The following is a 23,802-nucleotide window of genomic DNA, read 5'->3' on the forward strand; positions in this document are numbered from 1 at the left end:
CTATATCTTCTCATCCTTGAAAACCTCACATTATGTGGATATGCTTATGATCAATGGCTCGAAAGGTACGCAACTACTAGAGAGTTTTCTTTATTCAATAATATAAGTGTTGATTCTTGCTAAGCCTTATCCAAGCTCCACCATACAATGAGTGACATTTTGAGAGATGAGAGCTTACAAAATAAATAGGATAACCACATTTAAATTGAGTGACGTGAAAGTACCCGGAAGAGAATCTTGGTTTTAATTCTTGTTGCAGGGAGAATGCTTTATGACAAAAAGAAAAAAAACCTGCAAGACGAACCAAAAAGTGAGTGTGATTGATTCTTGAGTTAACTTAATTCTAATAAAAGCTGTGGGGTACTTTTGCTTTGATAAGTCTTTGAACACCCATACTTTGATTATCTTTGCTGCTCCACTGATCATTTGTTGAAAGGTTTGGTACTTGACTCGCTTGCTCAGGTATGGTTCAAGATCTTTGTTCAACCCGTTGGAAGAGTTTATAGTCACCTGACTTGCTCAAGGAAGAGCAAGAGTTAAGCATGGGGGGATTGTTGATGCTCATTATTTACATATTTTTAGGGTTGTTTAACTAGTATTTTCATGCTTATTCTTACACTAACTCGCCTCTTGGCACGCGAAATACCCCAGTATTGGATACACATTGTATTTTGGAGCATGTTGTGCTTTGGTAGAAATGCGATATAATCAAGGGGGTTTTCACACGGAGCTAAATGAATATTTGGACATGGGTCGTCGAGGGGAGCCAGCACGAGGAAGGAGAGGACCAGGAGGGCCAAAAAGGGCCCAGGCCGATCGGCCTAGGACCCTTTGGGCTGATCGGCCTAGCCCAATCCTAGGCCCAATCGAGCCCCCGTTTCTTTAGTGTGACGTCCACAATATCATCTAGGGTTTTTTCACCGATATTGACCCAAAGCCGCCTCCTATAAGGGACTATAAATATATCCCCATTGGATCAAGGAAGAGGGAGATGAAGAGGGAGAGGAGATCACCATGAAAGCACCATTCACCGCCACCACAAGTAGAAAAAATGGAGAAAAGATTGGATCTAAAGGAGGCCACGCGAAGAGGAGCACCAGGGGAGGCGAAAACCCCCTGAGAAGATCGGCTCATAGGTGCCTAGGCCGATCAGCCTGGGTCTTTCCTGCCCCCGTTCATCGTCGTATTCGGTCCAGTTGATCAATAAGGCATCCTTTACCTAAAATTCGTCAACATGTGTAAGATCACGGGGGTAAAGTCTCTGTTTGTCCTCAAGGTTGTATGGAGATCTCGATTCGTAATTGCTGAACCTCTTTTTGAGATCAATCTATTATCTTTCACATCTTGATGATGTACTTTCATGAATGATTGGCCAGTGCTACTTTGGATTGCGTCTTTGCTTACCTAGAACAATCATCTTGCCGTGTTGTTTGTTCGATAGTTGAGTACCCCTATGTAGTGACTAGTTAGCAGGAGGGAAAGTGTTGGGCTTGGTTCACATCCACTCATGATAACACTTAGATCTATTTTGTGAACTCTTGGTGATTGCATCTGCAAGTGATCCTAGATCCCTAGGACAAACGTTTTATCTATCTTGTGCACACCTTTACTCTCTCTACCTGCTTTGATCTAGATTGCTTAGATTAGTTAGATCAATCTCATACACCAAGTGCTTTGGGTTACTTAGATTAATACATAGTTAAGCGTGCAAATCCACTTGTTCCACATATTGATAAACCTTGGGGGAGTACTCTGAGGGAAGATCTACAACTGATCCGTGTGCTTGCGGTTCACAAATTGATGTGCTAACTGCTATCAATAGATGACGCCCTCCTCGACATCGAAGCGGACGCGATCGCCCACCGCATCGACAGCTACCTCGAGCCGAACGCACCCCGGGAGGAGGCTGAGGCCAAACTCTACGCGCTGGTGAACATTGTCTCCCAGATGATGGTAGGAGGCTCAGAGCAAATGAGGAGCATTGCCGCGAGGCTGCGATCGGCTCCTCGTTCCCATCATCGAGTCAATAATAAGATACTAGGAGGATAACCCTGAAGTCGTTTGAAGAGTGAAGTAAGTGAGTCACAGATTTTGCTACGTCATACCTGGTGAATATTTAATAAGTTAAACCTTCGATTAGAACAATAGTTGGAGTTTTATTCGCTCAGTCATTTTCTATCCCTTTGTTTTTCATAAACGAATGACATGAGGCATCCCAATTTTTATTTGATTTTTCTTGGAAAACTAGAATCATATATCCCTATCCTATCAGACTTTTCATCATGACCATGATGTTTTGCCTGACTTGTTTTCATGATAAACATATGAGTAGAGCCGCGTTGTTCTTACTTTGTAAACTTTTGACGCATGCTAGGAATCCCATGACCATAGGATTTTGGTTGCTTAAACTTAAAAAACTCATCGGTTTTCGTAGAATTAGAATTTTTCTGAGACGCATTTATTTATTTCACTAAAAATTCATCTGTCACTTTTGGCCAAAATTAGAATCTAAACCCATTACCCCGCGGTTGGAATCGAAATTGCTTCATCCCAATTCATGAGAATGAACGATACCGGTGCAACCAAAATTAATGTAGTCAGAAATCCTTTCGACTTACAAATATTTTGATGCTTCAAAACTCCTCTAATATTTATTTGAACTCATTGCTAGCTCTGAGTTAATTTTTAATTTTTGAAATTAAAGGAGGATTAAGCATCTAAACATGATTTGGAGGGTTTATGAGCTTCATTTACACTAATGGTTGATTTGGTGATCACGGGAACAATCATTGAGGCACTCTCACCTACCACACATGCATAAAGAAACAAAGAGTGGCCTGCCATACTTGTTTGTTGTAGCTCAAAGACAAGGCATTGAGTGAAATTGAGAAAACAACAAGGCTATGGCACATAGGTGCATGATTTTCAACAAAGTGATAACACAAAGGAGTGGAGGAGATTGCTTGGACGGTGCCTTTCATGTGAGGTGCTGAATTTTCAGTACAATTATTGTCCAAGATGCATGTGCAGAAAGAAGAGGAGTAAAGGAGCTAGGGAGACACTAGGCTGATCGGCCTGGGTGCCTCAGGTTGATCGGCCTGAGGTCTTTTTAAGCCTCTAGGAGCCCCCATGGTATGTTCCCCCCTCTCTCACTTGTTCATCATATTTTTTGTCCAACACACCAAGAACACCTTTGAATAGCCTTCGAAAATTTTGAAAATCCACTCATACAAAGAATTCCAACCACTAGAAAAATTTCAGCAATCACCTCTTACTAGTCCTTGCTCTTGTGAAAATTTCTCGTCGGCAAGAAACCCCGACGAGCTGTTTTTCTTAAGTGTGCAGCCATGAAGAGCTTGGGAAGAATTTTTGGGAAGACCAAGAAGTCTCGCTCGTTGGCCAAAGCATCATCTACATCAAGCACTTCGTGGCGACACTTGGTCTCTGAGATATCGCGAGGCATGGACGTCGACGCGGCACCTTTGCGCAGCGATCGTATGTTGCTTGGTGGGATGACCACACAAAGGTCCTCCATGTGGCGCAATGAACCGTGTGGAATTCCTGAAGTAGCACCGGCCACTTCAAGGAGAGTGACTCGCTCTTGTGGGGGTTTCACCAAAAAGAAGTCAGCATTCAGCTTCATGATAAAAAGCGAGGAGGAAGAGCGGTTGAAGAATATTGAAGGGAGAATCGTCACCAACCATGACTTTGACGGCGGCTTTCTTTGGGATATTGGATTTCATAATGATATTTACAAGCTCCTGAAAAATATTGGGTGGATGCAATTTGCTCTTAATGGTCCCGTCAGTGTAAACATCCTTGGATGTGGCCGTGGAGATGTTCATGACCATGAAAAACGTCATGCAATGGAATGAGGAGACAAATGAAGAAGTTCAATTCCTATCTTTTAGAATAAAGGATGAAGTGAAGATTATCACATATGGAGCAATCACAGCACTGCTGGGTTTCAATCCTAAAGCCCTAATATATGGAGAGGTGAAAGAAGAAGACTTAAAGGAATTCTGAAAGAAAATTGCAAAGGAAGAAAACGTGCAACGGAAAAATACACACTTAATTGCAAAGGAATTACTGGAATTGTTGGGTCGGGTTGCTACCTGACCATGATTGCATCCTTTTTGAAGCCAAATATTGAAAGGGATCTTGAGTGGTCCATAAAAGGAGGTAGCATTGATGCCAGGACAATGAAAAATACACACTTAATTAGTGGCGATGGAGAAAAAGGATATACAATTGGAGTCACCAATTTCAAGTTGCTGACAGAAGACTGGGGATTTACCATGTGGGCAAGACTAACTGGCGGGAAGAAGGAATTTTATTTCCCGCAAAGAAAGACGAGAGGACAGGGAATAGAGGAAGGCTCATCATCACAGGTAGCTCCAGAAATACCAGTGCCACCACCTAGCTCATGCTACTGGTAGACGGAGTTTCAGAATGCACCAAGCTACGAGGGAGTCTATGAAGGATGGCAACAAGAACAGTGGCCAGAGCGCTAGCAGAGGCATGGGCACAAGGCCCATATGCACCACATCTCCAATAGCCGGCGTATCTAGTATGACCGGAATTTCAGCAATCGGTGCATCCACCTCCACCGGCACCATATGCTTTTCACGGTTATATGTCACCTCCTTTTTAGAGACCCCCACCACATGCTTCATTGTCTACTCAGTACAGCCACCTGCATAGCCATAGAGAAGTGCACGCATCATAGGTGTGTATATACAAAGAAATTTAGAAGATGCAGGTATTGTGAGGCAAGCCGCTGACAGAATTGAGGACAGCAACGTAACCATCTCCTATCAGTTCGGCATGCTGGGGATTGTGCCTCTAGATCAGTACCAAGGTGGAGTGCAGAAGCACCACGAGCAGGGGTATCACGAGTACCAACAGCTAGGAGACGCACCGCAGGGAGAGCCACACTACAACCCGCCGCAAGATGACCTGGACAAGAGACCAAAGGGGACGAATAGAAACGCACACGTGTGGTTTGAGTTTTGTTTTGTTTTCTTTTTATTTATTTATTTCAGCATCTGTGTTGGGTGTATGTAGTATTTTTTTGTTTTACTTTTCTATTTTATTTTCTCTTTATTTTTAGTTTGTGTGTTTCACCATGCCGTGCTTAATAAAATATGCATCACCTAAACATAATGATATGTGATTAACTATGATGGTTTAAGTTCTTGGCATGTTGAAAGATGATGATCGTTGCCACTTTGTTTAATTTTTGTACTTGGTTATTGCACCATTGAACTAATGCTCTCTCTAACACGAACTGAAATTGACATAAATATTGGCTTATCTTTTTGTGGAGGTTATGGTAATTTGGACCCATATATTTGTTTATTGCTCTCTCTTTTAAATGGATCAAAGGCTCTTTTATTTTTTGGTTACAACTCATGCTGACCTTGTCAATAATACTCTTTGCAATTGCTCTACCCATCCAAAGCTAAATATTTATGAGCTGTAGATTGCAAAATTTATTTTTAGGTGAATTGATTCATGATCTACTTTTGTGGTATGAGACTTAGAAACTGGTCATTCCTTTTTGTGTAACCTTTTGTTGCTAGCATTTCTGTCCATGCATTGTGAATTTCTACACTGGAGATTTCATAAACTTCACTAGGCATCCAAACCTAAACCCAAATATCATTTTTGTGACTAGCTCCTTGACTACAACCCAATTTGAGTATGGAAAATATTTCGATGAAGATTCGGAAGATTATTCAGTGCCTTTTCATGAAAATCAAGACCTGGAGGCAACCACCAGTGTGTGGAATAAAAAGCGGAGGAAACAGAGGCTAGAAGGGGCTAGGCCGATCGGCCTGGCCACCCTCAGGCCATCGGCCTAGGGTGTTCCCCCCTCTGTTTCCTCTGAAATTTGACGTGGATGTCCCTCCAGTGGAGTAAGATAATTTTTTTTGGTAGATTGAAGATTTTGGTCCTTACATCAGCAGTTTATCTTTCTTCCTTTTCATGCTCGAGGTCGAGCATCATCTAAGCATGGGGGAGAGTCATCACATTATCTCTGACTACTGGTGAGTAAGTAATATGTTGCAAAGAATTCCGAAGAGCAAAAACAAAAAAAATATATATTGTGGAAAAAGAAAGAAAGAAAAAAAGGAAAAAGAAAGAAAAAATGATGATGAGAAACAGAGAAAAAGAAATAAAATACTCCTCAGCTCTTTGAGCTTCATAAAGATCCCAAGTGCTTTCAAGATTAAGGATTACTCCATAATCATTATTCCAACCATGTGCAATCTGATTATGAGGACTTCATTTGTGCCTTGCGATTACTCTTTGTCCTTGCACATGTCCACTATCTAAATGTGTGTGTTCATTCTCTCCCTCTCCATAAATAATTATTTTCCATGACCTTTTTGACAAGTCTAAGTAAGATCCATCAGAAGTCTTTCTTGTTTTGATAATATCCTAATTATAATGTTTTTGCTAGGACTAACCTTCCCAAAGATCTAGATAAAGCCTTACACATATTTTATGAGTGATGATATGTTGGAGAAGTTCTAGCAGAGGTTTGAGAGACTTGATGAGTTGAGAGAACATGAGCAATTGCAATGAAGTTTAAATTATTGATCTCGGTTTATTTTTTTTGAAAAAGTTTTATTGAAAATCTTCTGAGGTTTTTTTAAATTGAGAGTAAAAAAATAAATTTATTGTGGGATATGCTTAAATGATATCTACTCTCCATATTAGAGAAGCCTTTTTGCAACTTGAATATTAATTGAAAAATTCTATGTGAGCATTATGTTTTCTTGTGTGTGATCAAGTGCAGGATTGAACACCAAAAGTCAACACTGATTTCTATTGAAGTCTTACTCGAGGACGAGTAAGGTTTAAGCATGGGTGGATTGTTGACGCTCACTATTGACACACTTTTGCCCTTGTTCATATTTAAGAATAATAATAATTTAATACATAAACTATTAATTACACCTACAGTCATTTTCACATATGCAACATATTTTGGAGAATGTTCTATTTTTGCAGGGAATTGGACCTAAAGGTATATTTTTGGATAAAGTACTGAACGAGCATCGAACAAGATCAAGATAGAGGCCAACGAGCACAGGAAGGGCCTAGGCTGATCAGCCTAGAGGAGCCCAGGCTGATCGGCCTAGGGTCTTTTGGAGCCTTCCGATGCCCATCTTTCGCAAGCAATCCTTCGAGATGACTTAAGGGCTATGTTTATGAAGATATGGCAAGGACCAGCTTGGGATCAAAGAGGGATCGGAGAAGATCAAGCGGAGATTTGGAAAATCATTGAAGATCAATCTCATCCTGAAGCTACCGACGTGCCAGACCCACATGCAAGTGAAAAGAAGATTCCAGAGCACCTGAGGAGACTTGGAGATGAAGTAGGACGTGAGGGGCCAAAAGGAAGGCCCAGGCCGATCGGCCTAGGTGTTTCGTTCGCCCCCTCGCCTTCCAAATTTTGCACGCACTCTCTGGACTATAAATACCTCAAAAAATCCACCGAGCCCCATATCCAAGACAAGGTACTTGATGTGAAGCAGCAGAGAAGCAGAAGGAGCTTGAGGGACACCTCTCCGGAGAGCTGACGATCATGCAGTTGACGGTGGCTAACGTAGGTGAACCTTTGCCGGTGTGATCACCCTATGAGAAAGATCATCCTGGAGTTCTGGAGCTAGAAGTCATCAAGATCAAGGTAGGATCCCGGTGGTGATCTTGTGATGTACAATCATTCATGGTGAAGTAATAGATGTGATCATGTTCTTAGCGATCTAAGTATCTCCTTTGATGATTTTATGCTTTATTGGGTTTGCTTGCTTTTCAATCTATGAATTGATGATAGATTCCCTAGGGTGTTCTTGTGGTCGTGGTGACCAGATTTGCATGCCTGATCTACCGATGAGTATGACATGTTCTTATGATCATGCCCTTAACCTGCTTGCGCTGATAGAGGTGATCGTGAGATGATATTTCTTGTGTAAGGTGGGGGAGTTTTAGGATCCGGACTGGAGGTGTAGATTTAAAGATGCTTTTTACTAAGATTATATATGTGTTGCTTTTCTATCCATGGTCAGAATTACAACATATGCATAGTCTAGGTTGCTCTGGATTGGTTACCTTTGCTCTATCTGTTATCTGTCTGTATATGCTTAGTAGATTGGATCTGAATCTCTCATAAACACAAAGTTAATACTAACAATTCTAGTTAAAGTAGATCTTGTGCTATAAGTTCCACGGATTGATAAACCTTAGGGGAATACTCTGAGGGAAAAGCTATAGCTGATCCGTATGCTTGCGGTTCACAAATTGGCATGCTAACAGCCGTCAACAATCACAAAGTACAAAGTGGGCGATTTAGCTCATGGGATGCGAAATCTAATACGTTCCATGAACAACGATCAAGTCCCAGGTCCTGGACGACTTTGTCGCCGAATGGACCGAAGTTCAGACCCTGACTGATTCCCGAGTGCATGAATGCTGGACCGTGTATTTCGATGGGCCAGTCCTGAAGGAAGGCGCGGGCACTGATGTAGTGCTAGTCTCGCCGCAAGGAAACACACTCCGATACGCGGTCATATTACACTTCAAAGCATCAAATAATGTTGCGGAGTATGATGGGCTGGTCAACGAACTCTAGATCGCTTCCGAACTGGGTGTGCAGTGACTCTACATATCGGGAGATTCCACGCTGGTCGTCGATCAGGTCATGAAAGACGCCGCTTGCCAAAACCCAAAGATGGAGGCGTACTTCCAAGAGGTTAGAAAATTGGAGGACGAATTCGAGGGGCTCGAGCTCCACAACATCCTCCGAAAAGACAATCAGGCGGCTGACAACCTGACCAAACTTGTGTCAAGTAGAGGACTCATCCCCAACGGTGTTTTTGTCAACAACCTCCATGAGCCATCCATTCGACTTGAGCAGGCGGACAAAGGGACACCAGTCGACGCCCCGGAAGATAAAATGCAAGAGCCCACCATGCCCCTGGCAGGTGATGATAGCCGACCCACCGCGACTGAAGTAGTGCTCACAACAGGCGAGGTTGAGCCCGGGGAACCCGACTGGAGAATCCCTTTCCTCAACTATCTGTTACGAGACACGCTTCCCCCCCTTGATAACACGGAAGCGAGACGCCTCTCCCAGTGATCAAAGACATTTGTAATAATCGGGAGTGAGCTTTACAAGTGAAGCTCGAGTGGAATCCGTATGCGCAGCATCCCTTGTGAACAGGGCAAGCAAATCCTATGTGACACCCACGCAGGGGTCCGCGGCACCACATAGCCCCAAGAACACTCGTCGGCAAAGTCTTTTGATAAGGTTTCTACTGGCCGATTGTGACAGCCCTAGTAATTAAGCAACTAAATTAGAGAATCATCAAAGTGATTAAGAAACTAAATCAAAGAATCAACAAAGGAATAAGAAATAAGTGAGAGCTAACTCTAAGTTACTAAGAGTTAAGAACCCAAAAACATCTTAAATTTTTGGCTAGATGTTAAAAACTTCTCCTGTTGAGAATAACTTTTGAGGCTGATAAAAATAAATTTTGTATAAGAACTTATACCTTGACCAATATACTAGTGGTAGAACTTTTCAAGTTGAACACCTTCCATTCCTAGCACTTCTTTTGATTTTGAGCAGAGGATGTTCCAAAATCAAGTAGACGATCGGTCAAATTTCAAATCCAATTCCAAAATAGCTTTGACCGACGTTCCACCAAAGGTCCTACCATCCTATCTCCAACTTTGTTGTGCTTTTCCTTGTTGATCTTTATAAAAGTCATAGCACATACCTTGTTCCCGAACCTTCACTTTTGGAAGTTAAACCGCATAGTTCGAACTTGGTGTGAGAATACGTGTTAAACCCAACACCTTCGCCACGACACGCATCACGAGCAGCATCATGCATATTTAAGCATCATGAACATCTTTTTGTGCATCGTTGGCTTTTATAAGCATCATTTGTGCATACATGAGTGTTTTGGCCATTCATTGTTAAGTGCTTCGAATTTGTTATTTATCGGTGGAAAATCAAATTTTTGAAGGAATCGCAATTAATTCCATACAACAGTGCTCACAAATATTTTATTCAAATACTAGACACCATTTAGTGATTTTACAATATTTTTACCAAATTTTTCAGGGATATTTTCTTAGGTAAAAAATTCATTTAAAGTTCAATTTTAGCTGTTTTATTTTGACGATTATGTGCAAACCATAAAAGCTTTTGAGTTGATTCTTGCTGCATTGGATTTTTGGGTAATTTTTGGATACCGAATCTGTGCAAGCACTTGCACGCAAGCCATTGGCCGTGCAGACACCAAGGATGGCCGTTGGCTACCTTCGGCCATGACAGCAAGGTCCCCATCCACCCATTGGTCGCCCGAGCATCTCCCACGTGACCCCTGACCCATCCTATGCCACTCCTTGTGCCCTGTTGGGCAGAGCTCCGCCCGCACGGCATAGGTGCCACACGGACAGAGCACCTCCATGAGGCTGCCATGCCTAGCGCTCGCCCTTGCCGCCAATAGCCACCCAGCGTCGCCGTGTCGTTCCTATCCGTTCCCCCTCGCTCTTATAAGTAGCGCTAGCCCCTCCAGAACCACTTCCCTCTCCCAAACCACCATTGCCAGTAACCAAGCTCCAAGTTTTCCCCTTTCTCTGCCAGCGAAATCCACCACCGTCGGAAGGTCCCCGCCCGATTCCTTGCAGCTAGAGCCTCCCCACGTCGTCCCGCATCCATTTTGCTACTTCTCGGTCGTCCTCCCTCGCCGGGCGACTCTCTCCACAGGAGCTCCTCCAGCACCCCCTTCCTGTGCCATTCCTCCCTGTGCGCAGCCCTCCTCCAAGCGCTTGACCCTCTTCTGGTGAGCCTCCTAGCCCCGTGCGCCGCCCCTCTCCCTCCCTAAGCCACCCCTTCTCTTTCCCCCACCTTCGACCTAAGGCCATGGCCGGTCTAGACGTGTTTGTGTCCCGTGCCTGTGATCTGTTGTGTGGAGGGCCTCATTGGAGAAGAAGAAGGAAGTGTAGGGGGTTATGGGGAAGTTTCAGGGACTTTTGCACAATTAACCCGTAGACCTGGGGGCTAGATTGAAAGTTTGTCTCGGTTTTCTTTATTTCCTAGACCTAAAAAGGCTGCAACTTTGGAAATTCGTAATAAATTGTAGAAACATCGTAAAATAGCAAATGAATATGTTTTGAAATCCTTGTGAGAAGAATTACACAGTAGAGTTATAGTATGATATGTGTTAGTATAAAGTTTCAGATGTTTTTATTTATCCTTGCTAAGTGCTTTCAGAAATCCTTTTAAGTTGGTCGGATGCATATCTTGAGTTCTAGAAGTCCAAAAATTGTGATTCTAGTCGTGTTAGTCTTATGATGACACTCTCTAGCTAGGAAAAATATTGGACATGCTAGTTGGGTACTGTTTTTATCATGTTTTCATTTAATCTTTATAAATAGGTAATTTTTAGCTTGTTCTACTTGTCATTTTCATATCTAAAGTTGTGGTGCTCCAATTTCTGTGAAATTTTTATGGTAGACTATAAATGATTCTCTTGTGCTGTGGTAAAAATTTCATATTGCTTGGTCCATGTATTATTGAGTTATTGATTTAACTTTTTATTGCTTCATAAACGGTTTTAAATAAGTTATAACTTAAATGGTTTTAAATAAGTTATAAATTTTATGTAGGTGTAAAAAAGGGAAATGTGGTTCCGCTACCTTTGTATGGTGTTGTTCTACCATAATAACATATTATATGGCTATGTGTTTATAGAAAATGATGATCTTAGATTTATCTTGCTTTTACATGCTTTCTTGCAAGAGCAATTTGTCTTTTTCATAGCAATTAAATTATAAAACTTGAACATGTGAGATTTGTGCAGTAGACATGTTTTAATAGCATCTATCATCCATAAAACTCTCATCTCCAAATGAGATGTTTGCCACATCACCTATAATTAATATATATGTTTACTATATAATTGGATAATGAAAGTTTGCTAGTAGATGCATATACTCAAGTCATGTGATGCTTTTAATAGTTGTTTTTAAGGGGTACATATGATGCTAAGTTGTGATAAGCAGTGGTTAAGCTTTGAATATAACTTATATGTATGCTCTCATGTTAACATAACAACTAATGATTATGTTGCTTACATAAGTTCTTCATCCTTGCTTTAATTTTTGCTTAAGGTGTTTAGGATGTACCATGTTACCTAAAACTAATGCTAATTAACTATGTTCATGGTATTTGTGAGCTATGTGTTTAACTTATGCATATGTTATCTTGTTAAAGAACTAAATGAAGAACCTTGTTGTATGTGTGCTGAAATGGATGCTATAGCAGTTATGTTGTGGCAATATTTTCGTGATGCAAATGATATTTTCTGTAATTATGGTGAATACAAAATTTGTAGGTAACTTCATAATATACCTTGTTTTAAATTTTCATGATCATAATCCTGATGGTTTATGAGCTATAGATTTTACAAGTTCATCGTCAGGTTTTGCGTGCTCTTTGTATAGGTCTGAATGATTGTGTTGTTTGACTTAGCTAAGCTCCTGCGTGCTCTCTGTATAGGTCTGAATGATTGTGTTGTTTGACTTAGCTAAGCTTTGAATCATGTATTGGAGATAATATAATAAGTGTAGAGTTTTTCATGAGCTTTCCAAATTGTTAAATATCACCCCTTTTGGTGGTCTAAATCTCCAGTTATGAGCTTGTGAAGTGGAACGACAGAATCTATCCTAATCTGGACAGAGATGTCTTCTTTGTGATGTTTGACCTGGTTAACTTTAGTTTTATCTTGTGGTGTTTATAACAAAGTTGTGCATGGTTTATTAAGCTTTTTAAAAAGTCTAGAACTACCTTGTTGTGAAAGCTAGAACTCAACTTATTTCTGTCTAAAGTTGCATGTCAGTTTTATGTCCTTGTTTGTACAGATCTACTCATTGGTGTGTCTTCACCTTGTTATTTGTTGAATTAGCTTTTGATGTGAATAATAAAGTTTTAGATAATTTCATTAACTTTAAATAAAGTTTAGGGTCACCCTTGTCGGATGCTTATATCTCTAGTTATAGCTAAAACAAATGACTACTGTGCTGCTGTCCGGATTCGATGTATGTGCTTAATGTTATTAGCTTTAACTTGACGTTGCCTTGTGTGTTTGTTAGTTAGCTCATATCACTATTAGAGTTAACTTGATCTACCTAAGGATCTTATAAATGTGTTATATAATGTTGGTCAAGCACTTAACGAATAAATGGTCATGTATACATGTTGCTACCAAATAACCTCGCTGCATAGCTTGCTAGAACCTTAGTGATATTGGTGTGTGACTTGCTTGTGCATGAGTGGTTTAAAAACAAATGTAATATACTCTGATCACCTTCAACTTGCTGGTTGTATGATGCACTTATGTATGCCATGTTGTTAAGCACCATCACCCTAGTTCTTGTGTGATGCTATGCTTAATTAGCTCTTGATTGTTAATTGCTTGCAATAGCTTGACTTAACTTCACTTGTGTGCCATGCCTAGTGTGCTTGCTATCCCTCTATAATAGGTTGTGTGGTGTATAGTTAAATAACTCTAGGTGCCTATGTCTTGCATGATCTTATGTTTGCCTTGAGTGCTTTTGTCTGATGCATCTTATTTTACCGTTCTTCGTATTCATGCTTTTGCATCTTGCATCTCATCTAGATACGCTAGATAAACCACGTGAAGGACGTGATGATGGAACCGAACCCGAAGACGGTGTATGGTGGACCTATCCCGAAGATGGAAGGACTAAGCAAGTGCCGAGATGGGAGATGCTCGTCAAGCGAGTGTCGTCTAACAAACACTAACCTAGTGTGGATTCCAGGCAAGCCCCGGTGCATGCTTCCCTGTTTTTAAATTATGCAATATGTTGATGCTTATGATTGTGCATTTACGTTTATAGGAGTTGAATGACACCTTAGATGCATGAACTTAGTACCCTTATGATCTGAACACTAGCATGATAAGTCACGTAGATGCAATGCTAAATAGGACTTGGTAAAAGTCGAGTGATTGTCTGTCAATCGCGAGTTATAGGAGCTATTTGTTTACTTATGCTACAACCATAAGGATGACGGACGGGATCAGGAATGGTTCTGATATGGTGGTTTGCCCCGTCTATCTAGTAATGAACTTGCTAAGGTCGAAACATGTCGGCGTTCGTGATCAAGTGTTTGAAAGTACTAATCTCATACCTAGTATGGGATAGGGAAGCCTAGTACCTGATTGAACTAGGGCGTGGCTTATACTCCTGCTGTCCCTGGAACGAGGTTCCCATGGTGCATCATGTGGGTGCAAGTGTGGTCACAGTACGGCAAGAGGCCGGGAGTGTGGAGCATTGCATGCCAAGGGAAGTTTGGCCCTGACACGTGCCTGGGGATCGATGGGGATGGCTGACAAATGAAGCGACCCATCGTGGTGCACGGATGTCGTGAGATTAGGTCCACCATGCATGGTTAATAAATTTGAATCGATTTGTCTGCCTCTCACAGTTTGGGACTGCTTGATCGCTATTCTGCACTGAGTAAAGATGGAACATGAGGACATAAATCTTGATGCTTGTTCTTTAATTGCTTGGAAAACTATGCTTGCTCAGTATAATTAAGTTGCTAATCTAGACTGGTTAACAAACTTAGAACTTGAGCTAAAATATTGAAAGTAAGGACCAACTATAGATGCTTTTGGCAAAACAAACCCAAAGCCAACAAGCCTTGCATGTCTAGGAGTTGGTGAAAGTAGTTATCACGCGTCGGGTCAGTCTTGCTGAGTATTAGTTGCTTAGCCTTGTTGTGGCTATGTTTTCAGGGAGTGCTGAGCATGAGGAAATGGTTGCCAGCCTGACTTGGCCTACCCAGCTCCCTCCAGGTTGGACGGTCAAGTGGGATCCCTCCTCGGACGGCGAGGACAAGGGTCATTGATGTCATGATCGGCTTCGTCATGATATCGTGTGTCGACGTTTAGCTTTCGCTTGTTTTACTTCTTGTTGTTTACAACCTTGCAAATCCTGTTTGAATTTCGAAAACTCTGATGTAATAAATTGTTGAGATATGTAAATGTGATGGGAATGTTGTAGCCTCTGTACCCACTCACCTTCGTGTGAGCAATGCTTCTCGATCCTGAGTATGTGGTTTATCGGATGAAATCCGACGGATGACTAAGTTGACTTGTTAAGGTGCATGATCGCGTGTTAGGCGACTTAAGTGCACTTTAGCCAGGTTAATTTGGGCGGTTCCGCCACACCGACTGCTGTGGCAGACGCCGAACACTTGGTACATACCTGCTAGGGGTGCTAGTTCTACGCGAGACAAACACACCTTCCAGTGCAAGAGTTGCAAACGATCCTCATCACGTGGCCCTTCGCGCTCTGGGGGCTTGACATGGTAGGACCTCTTAAGAAAGCACCCGGGGCTACAATCACCTCTTGGTCATAGTTGATAAGTTCACCAAGTGGATAAAAGCTAAGGCGATAACATCACTCAAGTCCGAGCAGGCAGTCGAGTTCATGTTGGACATCGTCCATCGATTCGGGTCCACAATTGTATCATCACTGACAATGGCAGCAACTTCACCGGGAAAAAATTTCTGAAGTTCTGTGATAGTTATGGCATCCGGGTCGACTGGGTGCCTATGGCCCACCCGTGAACCAATGTCTAGGTAGAACGGTCTAATAGTATGATCTTACATGATCTCAAGCCTCGCATCTACGACAAGCTTAAGAAATTCGTCGGATGATGGGTGGCCGAACTCCCCTCCATGCTTTGGAGCCTGAGAATGACGGCCAATAGGCTAACAAGCTTCACTCCCTTCTTTAGGACCTATGGCGCCGAGGTAGTGCTCCCTACTGAGCTAGACTATGGGTTGCCAAGGGTTCGCACATACAGGAAAGAGCAATCAGAGCAAGCATAGCAAGATGGTAACGACATGCTAGATGAGGCTCGAGATGTCGCCCTAATCTAGTCGGCAAAGTACCAACAAAACCTGCGACTGTACCACAACAAACATCAAAGCATGGTCCTTCAATGTTGGCGACCTCGTCCTTCGAATGGTGCAATCCTCTAAGGACAAGCACAAACTATCACCGCCTTGGGAAGGGCCGTTCATCATCGCAGAAGTGCTATGGCCAGGCATGTATCGCCTTGAAGACGCCGCAGGCAACACCATCACCAACGCATGGAACATAGAACAACTATGTCTTTTTACCCCTGAGATGTACTCGACTTAAAACCAATCACTTGATGTAAAAGCCGTGCGGTGTTCCCAACTAAGCCACCCGTGCCAACCCACCAGTCGGTAGCCATGGGTCGCTCGGGGGCTACCAAATATGTAACAACTAAACCCTTCGAAAGGATTGGTCTTACCCCTTCAGATCATTTGAAACTTATCGCTAAGACCCGACTCGCCCTCAAGATCGATAAGATAAAATAGCCAGGCGTCTAAAAACCACAACGGGACGACCCAGGTTTTCAAGGGCCATAGCAAAAAGATTTTATCAACTCAAAAAGGGAAAAAACCGGAGTGCGACAGATAAACGGAAAATGATCAAAAGGGGTTCACCGCCATAGAGTTCATAGAACAAGAAAGAAAACACGCATAATTGTTCATACACGCCCACACACGGGCCATGATCAAACCACAGTAGCATCACGACTAATCCCTCCTCAGCTCTTTTCCCAGCGCAAGCTCTGGTGGGATTTTCTTGGTTAAAGCTCGGCGCAAGGGGTCACATCCGACTCAATCTACTGCAGCTCCACCTCAGGAAGAGGAGCAAAACCACCCCCAGGGCAGCCAGATCCAGCTCACCATAGTGAGAAGCAGCCACGAAGAGAGTCGTATGCACCCCGAAGAAGTAAGTGGAACGGATTGCTGACCAAACACGATCGAGAAGGCTGGCGAGGCGGCTGAGGATGTCACTACTTCCACTCGGGGGCTGAAGTGCCTCGCACACCACCATGGTAGTGTTGCAAAACTGCTCCAACTCCCCTACTGCTGCCGCAAGGTCCTCACGCACATGATCCCTATCCGACTGTAGCATCACCGCCACCAGTTGACCATCTGCAGGACGAGAAAGACACTTAGAACAAGGATCATGGAGAAGCCTACCGATGAGACGGCAAGTACAAGCCACTCACGATGATCCGCCACGACCCTGTGCTCGAGATCTTGCTCCAAGCACTCCTTGGCCCTCTCCACTGACTCCTAATTGGCTCACTTGTCATCCCACGCCTCCTCCTGCACCTTCACGCGCTGCTCCAGGCGACCGCACCAGTCCTCCACCACGCGAGTCTTCTCCTCCACCACAGCGACCAGCCCTACCAAAAAGAAGGAGGATAGGGATAACAAAAGGAAGGCCGAGCGGCGAAATCAGTTGACCAAAAGTAAAAAGAGCAACTAACCTTGAACACGCTCAACTTCAGCACGAGCAGCATCCCTCTCCATATGAAGGCTTTGGACCTCCGACAACGCCTCGTCACGAGCCGACTGCGCCTGGAGAAGAGATGTCTACCAAGCCACAACATCCTTCTTCGTGGTCTCCACCAAGTCTGACATCCTCGACTCTGAGCTGGACATGTCCTCCTGAAGCTACTGGTTCTGGATGGACAGGCGCTCGAGCTCCTCCCGCGTCGCAACCAGCTGAGACTCGACCTTCTCATGACAATGACGCTCCTCCTCCATGGCCCCCGAAGGAAGGACCATGCGACAAAGGAAGTTGATCTTGTCTTGGGAGTGAGCAAATATCCGTTGAAGGCAAGAAAAGACTGAGCGGCCAGCACCAACGAGAAGCAATCAAAAAACACGAGAAAGAAGTTACCTCTCCACATGGAAGGAGATTGCCGCACAGAAGGCGGAGGATGTTCTCCTGCTCAAGCTCCACCCGGGACGTGACGCACCTTGACTACTCCCACTCCCGCTGCTCTGCCATGTCATCCAGACAGAACACCTCCCTGTCAGGGAACTGGCGGTCAGCCCACACGAGCGGTGTCGCAGTTGGACGAACCGATGATGAGCTATTGTTGACTGCCGCCATGACAGGGCCTGCCCACGACGCCACAAAAGACGGTGGAGTAGTCCTCGCACCATCTTTAGTCGTGACCCGACTCACCGACGGTACCTCTTGACAAGCAACGACGAGAGAAAAGGCAGCCACCGGTGGAACGGTTGCGGCTGAGGAGGAAGATGTCTCGTCTGCGTCATGAAGCAACAGGGAAAGTGGGAAGCTAAACGCCTTGATCACCAACGGAGGAGGAGATGGTGGTGTCTCTACGGCCATCGAGCGCTCCATGGGAGGGGTAGTCGGCCCCCCTCGAGTAGCGGGATCCGATGACTCGAGGAGACATCACCAACGGTAGCAACGTCTAGGGAGTCCTTGCTCGCCACAATTTTAGGTCGGGGACCCGATGACACCACCACCTGCACCTGCTGAACCACAACAGGCTCACCTCGGGGAACGAAGCCGCCAACTTCATGAGGAACTGCCCCGCCTGAAGGAGTGGTGGACGCGGATGGAGCCCTCGAGGAAGCCACATGCACAATCGGGGCAGCAGCCTCGCCCCTCTTGGATAACGGCTAGGCCGGACCCCTGTCACACGAGGAGCAGGATTACAACACAACATTTACAAGCCCAACTTCCTAGCAACAGCCGGGAATGCGGGACCAGGGATGAACCTGGGCGATAACATGTACGGGACCCCAAGAGCTCTGGTCGGGGTAGGGGCAGAACCTTCAGGAGGAGCAGCGACGCCAGAGACAGTGCCCGCCGACAGGCCATCTACCCTGCACGCTTGGAGGCGTCGTCGTCGATTGTCGATTACGATCCCCAGGCCATGCTTCAGAACAGAGGCGTCAGAGGGGAAGTGAGTGCTGTCGGCCGTGCCTCTCGGGGGTAGCAACGACTGGTCGTCGGAAGAGATATCAGGCTCCTCCAACTCTTACTCGCCTGTGGCCTGACACCTCCAGCGCGATGCTTCAAAATCACTCTTCTTCTTCTTCTTGGCGTCCTTCTTCCATTTCGCCTTCGTGGCCTCTTGTCCTGGTCCTTTGGAAGTCACCACTCAAGCGTAAGGTTTAGTAGCCCCTACGGTAAAAGGAAGACGGCATCAGTCACTAAGGAACGTCAGGGATGGAAGCGGACGGGGAAAAGAGAAATCGCGAAGGTAAAAGAACTCAGTCGGGTGACTAACTAGATTAGAAGGGTTGCCCGCATGATAGGTCCTAGGGTGGTCCCTAGGTATGGCATCAGCACCACTCGCTAGGCAGGACCGGACACACGCGCGGACCTCCAAATCGAGGAGCTCCTTAGGACTCTCCCTAGTCGGGTCCTAGGGGCCCAAGTACTGGAACATCCTGTTGGGCTGTTGCTTCACGGGCTGGATACGCTGACTAACAAACTCCCTCAGCAGTCTAGCCCTGGTGATCCCCTGTGAAGCGCGCTTGCGGAAGATAGGAAGAATCTAGTCTAGCTTCTTCTTGTCCGCCGCCGGCATGCCCCAAGTCCACGAGTCCTACATGATAGGGACGCTGCCAGTGAACGGAGGAAGACTCGGGGAAGGGTTGCTGATGTAAAACCATTCCCCGTGCCATCCCTTGTTGGAAGTGATGGAGAGGAGATCGAGGTAGTCCTTCCCCTTCCCGCTTCGCAGCTAGATCCCCACTCCACCGATAGGGGCGCCACCTCCGCCACGCAGCCTAGGGCAAGACTCGATCCACACGGTCAAGAAGTACGTCCATAGCAGGAAGTTCACCTGCACGCTAAGGAAGCACTCGTACAAGGTGATGAAGGCCACGATGTGGAAAAGCTCATTGGGGTTGAGATGCTCCAGCTCCAGCTGATAATAGTGTAGGAGCGCCTGGAGGAACAGATGCGCCGGTAGCCCGAAGTCCCGCTTGTAGAATGGGGCGAAGACCACCATCTTATCCAACCGAGGATCGGGGAAGGACTCCCCCTGCGGAAGGCGCTATCTGGATTTCTCCTGCGGAGGGAGGAATCCCTTGTTCACAAGCTTGCGAATGCGAGCGCCGGAGATCTCTGAGCGATGCTAGGACCCATGACGTTGTGACAGTGGTGACGGCGGGGACGATGAAGTGGCGTACCTGACACGAGCATGGCTACGCGAGGAGATGTGCAGATAGATGCGAAGCAAGGAAGAAGAAAGAGCAAGCCTTATCGCCCCCTAGACGATTTATAAAGAGAGGGAGAGGAACCGATAGGACGCGCGCAGGCGCAATAGGGCCCACTACTACCCATGCCAGGGCGTGGGAAGCAGATTCGCCTGCAACAAGGATGGGGTGGGCCCTTGTGACATGAAGTCGCGGGGTGACCCTTCAACTTTTGACAAAATATCGATACGGGCGGCGCCAGCGCGTCGCGTGATGAGGCACCACCCAGTCGTTGGGTCATCGGCCCATTGAGCCGGATGAGGGAAAGAAGCCACCGGCCCACGAAACAAGTGTGCGGTTCGAAGGCTAGCCTCAAAGTGGGCTCCAAGGCCGCCACCCACCAAACAAGCGCGGGGTAGTAAGGGATAGGCCCCAGGATGGCCCAAATGAGTCAGGAACAGCCCCCAGCTGAAGAGGATCCCCGAGTGTGTTCGAAGGCCACGGTTAAGACCCTATCCGTCGGCTGACCCCACAAAGGGAGGACAGTAGAGTCCCTCGAGTTGGTTGAATGACTCGGGAGCCGAAACAGAAGGGGACCGAGGTGGCGTGAGATGCTCCAAGATGAGCTAGGCTAGGCTTCCTACCGAAGGAAAACTGGATCTCGCCTGAACAAACCTGTTCAGGTTCAAAGCGGGCGTGGCATGCGATCATCGAGGAATTTGCCATTCGAGCTCGAAAAAATTTGCCCCCACCGAGGGAAGCGTGGGTTGATTAAAAACAAAGCAAAGGGTAAAACCCGAATCATCCATATGACAGAAAATAAAGACACCTTAAAGATGCATTCATTCCATCAAAGGCCGAAGCCGTTTACATATACAAATATGGCCATCACCGCTCGTTGGGCCGACGAGGTAGGAAAGCAGGTGCTGGTGCTACAACTGTGGCGGAACGAGGCAGCAAAGAGCCTCGCTGATCTTCTGCTAGCATCAACAACCCGCGTAAAGGCGTCGGGAAGGCTTACTTCGAACAGACTCGAAGGAAAGCATTTAACCTAGTCGCCACGGAGGAGGCAGAGGAAGGCTAGAAGAAGATCTAGGATAAGGGCCCATCGCTCAACCGGCCCCCCAGTGGGAAGTGTCGGGAACACCGGCATCCGCTAGGACAACGCTCATGGCTGACCAAACAACCATGGACCGACCCTGAACATCAGCACTACCAACCATCTCACTGATGAAATGGCCAATAGTATCATGGGCAGCATGGAAGCTGTCCTAACACTGGCCACCCCGCTACCTCCACACACCTTCGTCACACCCCTCCGCTCGCTGACATTCTCCTAGCACCTGGGATCGAGCCGCGTGCATAACACATGAATGAAGACTTCCTCAGGAGGCCTCCCTCCATTAGGAGGAAGGCAGGGCGACATCTTCCTTGGAACGCCGCGGATGGATGAGAAAAAGGAGGACGCCGCTATTTATAAACTGACCGCGATCACATGTGGATAAGAGGAGGATCTCCTCATAAACATGAACCCCGAGGCACCTACGTAAAGACGGTGGACCCTTTAACCTTCTGGGCAGGAGCGATGGCTGGCCATGACGAAGATAGGTCGCTCTGACAAAACACGGGGTAGGAAATTGTCCCATCGCAATCCAGCATCAATAAAAAAATAACATATTCTAGTCCTGGGGCGACATGCGTTGGACCGATGGCTAAGGCGATCAGAAGACTGCCGTCGGGGAATAGTCCCTTCCCGACTTCCAGCCCATGAAGGACTCGGGGGCTACTGACGGGTACCCAGATTAGGGATACCCTAAACCATCGGTAAGCCCGGACAAAGAAAGGATCAAGAAATGAAGTTGATTGGGCTGGGCGGAAAACCGCTACCATCATCGCCCGACCAGCTGACGGTGCCCGAGGTTGAGGCCCAGGAATCGAGAGGAACAAACCACTAGGCTAGCCCAAGATGTCATGCAAGGACCGAGGCATAATGATGGGCCAGGCCTATCATGCCCCTGAGACATAGCTAGACCTGCTCGATGTGACGGCCGCAATCAGGTCCACACGGGCTGGAGCAAGGGAACGCGGCCGACCAGTCGGATGCACTGTTGTAGGTGCCTTGAAAGGTAGGACAACCGCCTCAGGACAAGAATTCCCAGTTGGGAACGGCGTTGTGGCACTGTTCTGGATCGTACCTAGTTAAGCATGCCTAATCCACTATCATGACGGCACCAGGTGAAGTGACCGGAGGTAGGCAACACCCTCGAATACGTGTAGGGGCCAGGTTCAACAACCAAGGCGATCAGAAGAGTGGGTTCTGGACGAAGATCTCGGTGGATATCAAGCAGAAAGAGGCTCAACTGAAGGACGGGCCCCACGATTACCAATCGGAGGAGAATGCCCAACGGAACGGGTTTCCCATGACGACCTATAGTGTAACCCTCCCCATGAGCCGTGTATATAAGGACATGGGAGGGATGAGAGAAGGGATTCAACAACAAGTGGAACACATTCACACACATACGCACTGTTTGTAACCCCCTACTATAAACTTGAGCTTTCGAGCCTGGGAATAAAGGACCTGCACCACAAACTGGATGTAGGGCAAGTTGCTTGAACCAGTATAAATCTGTCGTGTCTCGCAAGCTAACCCATCCGAGGATTCACGCGGCAAATCTTCACTAGTTGACGCTACTAAACGTCGGCAGGTCTTACCCCTAATTCCCTTGTAGTCAGTGGCTATGCATTAGAAGCCCCTAAACAACGAGTCGCCTTCTTGCATTGCTTGTCGTCTCGATACCTTGACACTGCTCTCAGCTCCGAGTTTCCTGTCGTAGGCATGTGTAAAGCTTCTAAATATCTAAGTTGGACTTAGTATTAAGCGAGCTCACTTAAGTCACTAAGCACTCATCCCCCTGCGTTTGGCAGAGCTCCCAGAGCTGATTCTCTTCTTAATCCAGCAGGAGATATGCCAAACAGTTTTTCAGAAAGAAGTGATTCTCTGCTGATTTTGTGAAATGATTCTCTGAAATGAACTAAGAGGTTGAAGTTGAAAAAAGTAGCTTCTACTGATTCTTTGAAGTGATTCTCCATCCTGATTTTAAGAGTTTATGCTAAAGAATCAAATAGAATTACTTTCAGCCACGAAATCACTTCTCTCGTAGAATCAACTCTCATAGAGAATCAGAATCAGATGAAGCTTTGCCAAACACACCCTTACTTTATTTTTTGGATCCGCCACTAGCTGCATAATGGCTATGGTTATCCGTTTCCAACACTAAACATCGCATTTGCCATCTTGTGTGACACCTTGATCAACGTCGTCACTTTTTTACTTGTCCCTACGAGGCTGGCTTCCTCTCTAAATTTATGACTTCCTCTCTAAATTTCTGGCTTCCACATGGAAAATCCACGTCGACACGTAGAGTTGATCTAACCACTCAAAATCGGAATGCTGAATCTTATTATAGTTATTTTTCGCGATAGCTCTTTTATGTGAAAACACCGTGTCCGATTGTAAGGTTGATTCAAACTTTTCGGCTATTTCCAACACTCAAATCAATTTCTTTCTAAATTTTTTTGAATGGTTTTGCCCAATCATCTGAATGTGGTAGCGGTCGTCGAAAAAGATATTTCCCGGATGACATAAACCCCCTGATCCTAG

The 23,802-nt window shown here is 45.6% G+C and overlaps 1 protein-coding gene across 1 annotated transcript; it reads left to right on the forward strand.

Annotated features, from left to right (window-relative positions):
• Positions 1 to 8,743: 8,743 nt before the first annotated feature.
• On the forward strand, positions 8,744 to 9,151 carry LOC117835656 (uncharacterized). Its single transcript, XM_034715005.1, has one exon. It carries the CDS (start codon positions 8,744 to 8,746, stop codon positions 9,149 to 9,151), a length of 408 nt encoding a protein of 135 aa, XP_034570896.1.
• The last annotated feature ends 14,651 nt before the right edge of the window (positions 9,152 to 23,802 follow it).

The sequence above is a fragment of the Setaria viridis genome, chromosome 9 (assembly GCF_005286985.2).
Source record: "Setaria viridis chromosome 9, Setaria_viridis_v4.0, whole genome shotgun sequence".
Classification (NCBI taxonomy): Eukaryota; Viridiplantae; Streptophyta; class Magnoliopsida; order Poales; family Poaceae; genus Setaria; species Setaria viridis.

Bases quoted from the DNA above. Each gene is read 5' to 3' on its own strand.
- LOC117835656 (XM_034715005.1), top strand. From the start codon at position 8,744: ATGGAGGCGTACTTCCAAGAGGTTAGAAAATTGGAGGACGAATTCGAG.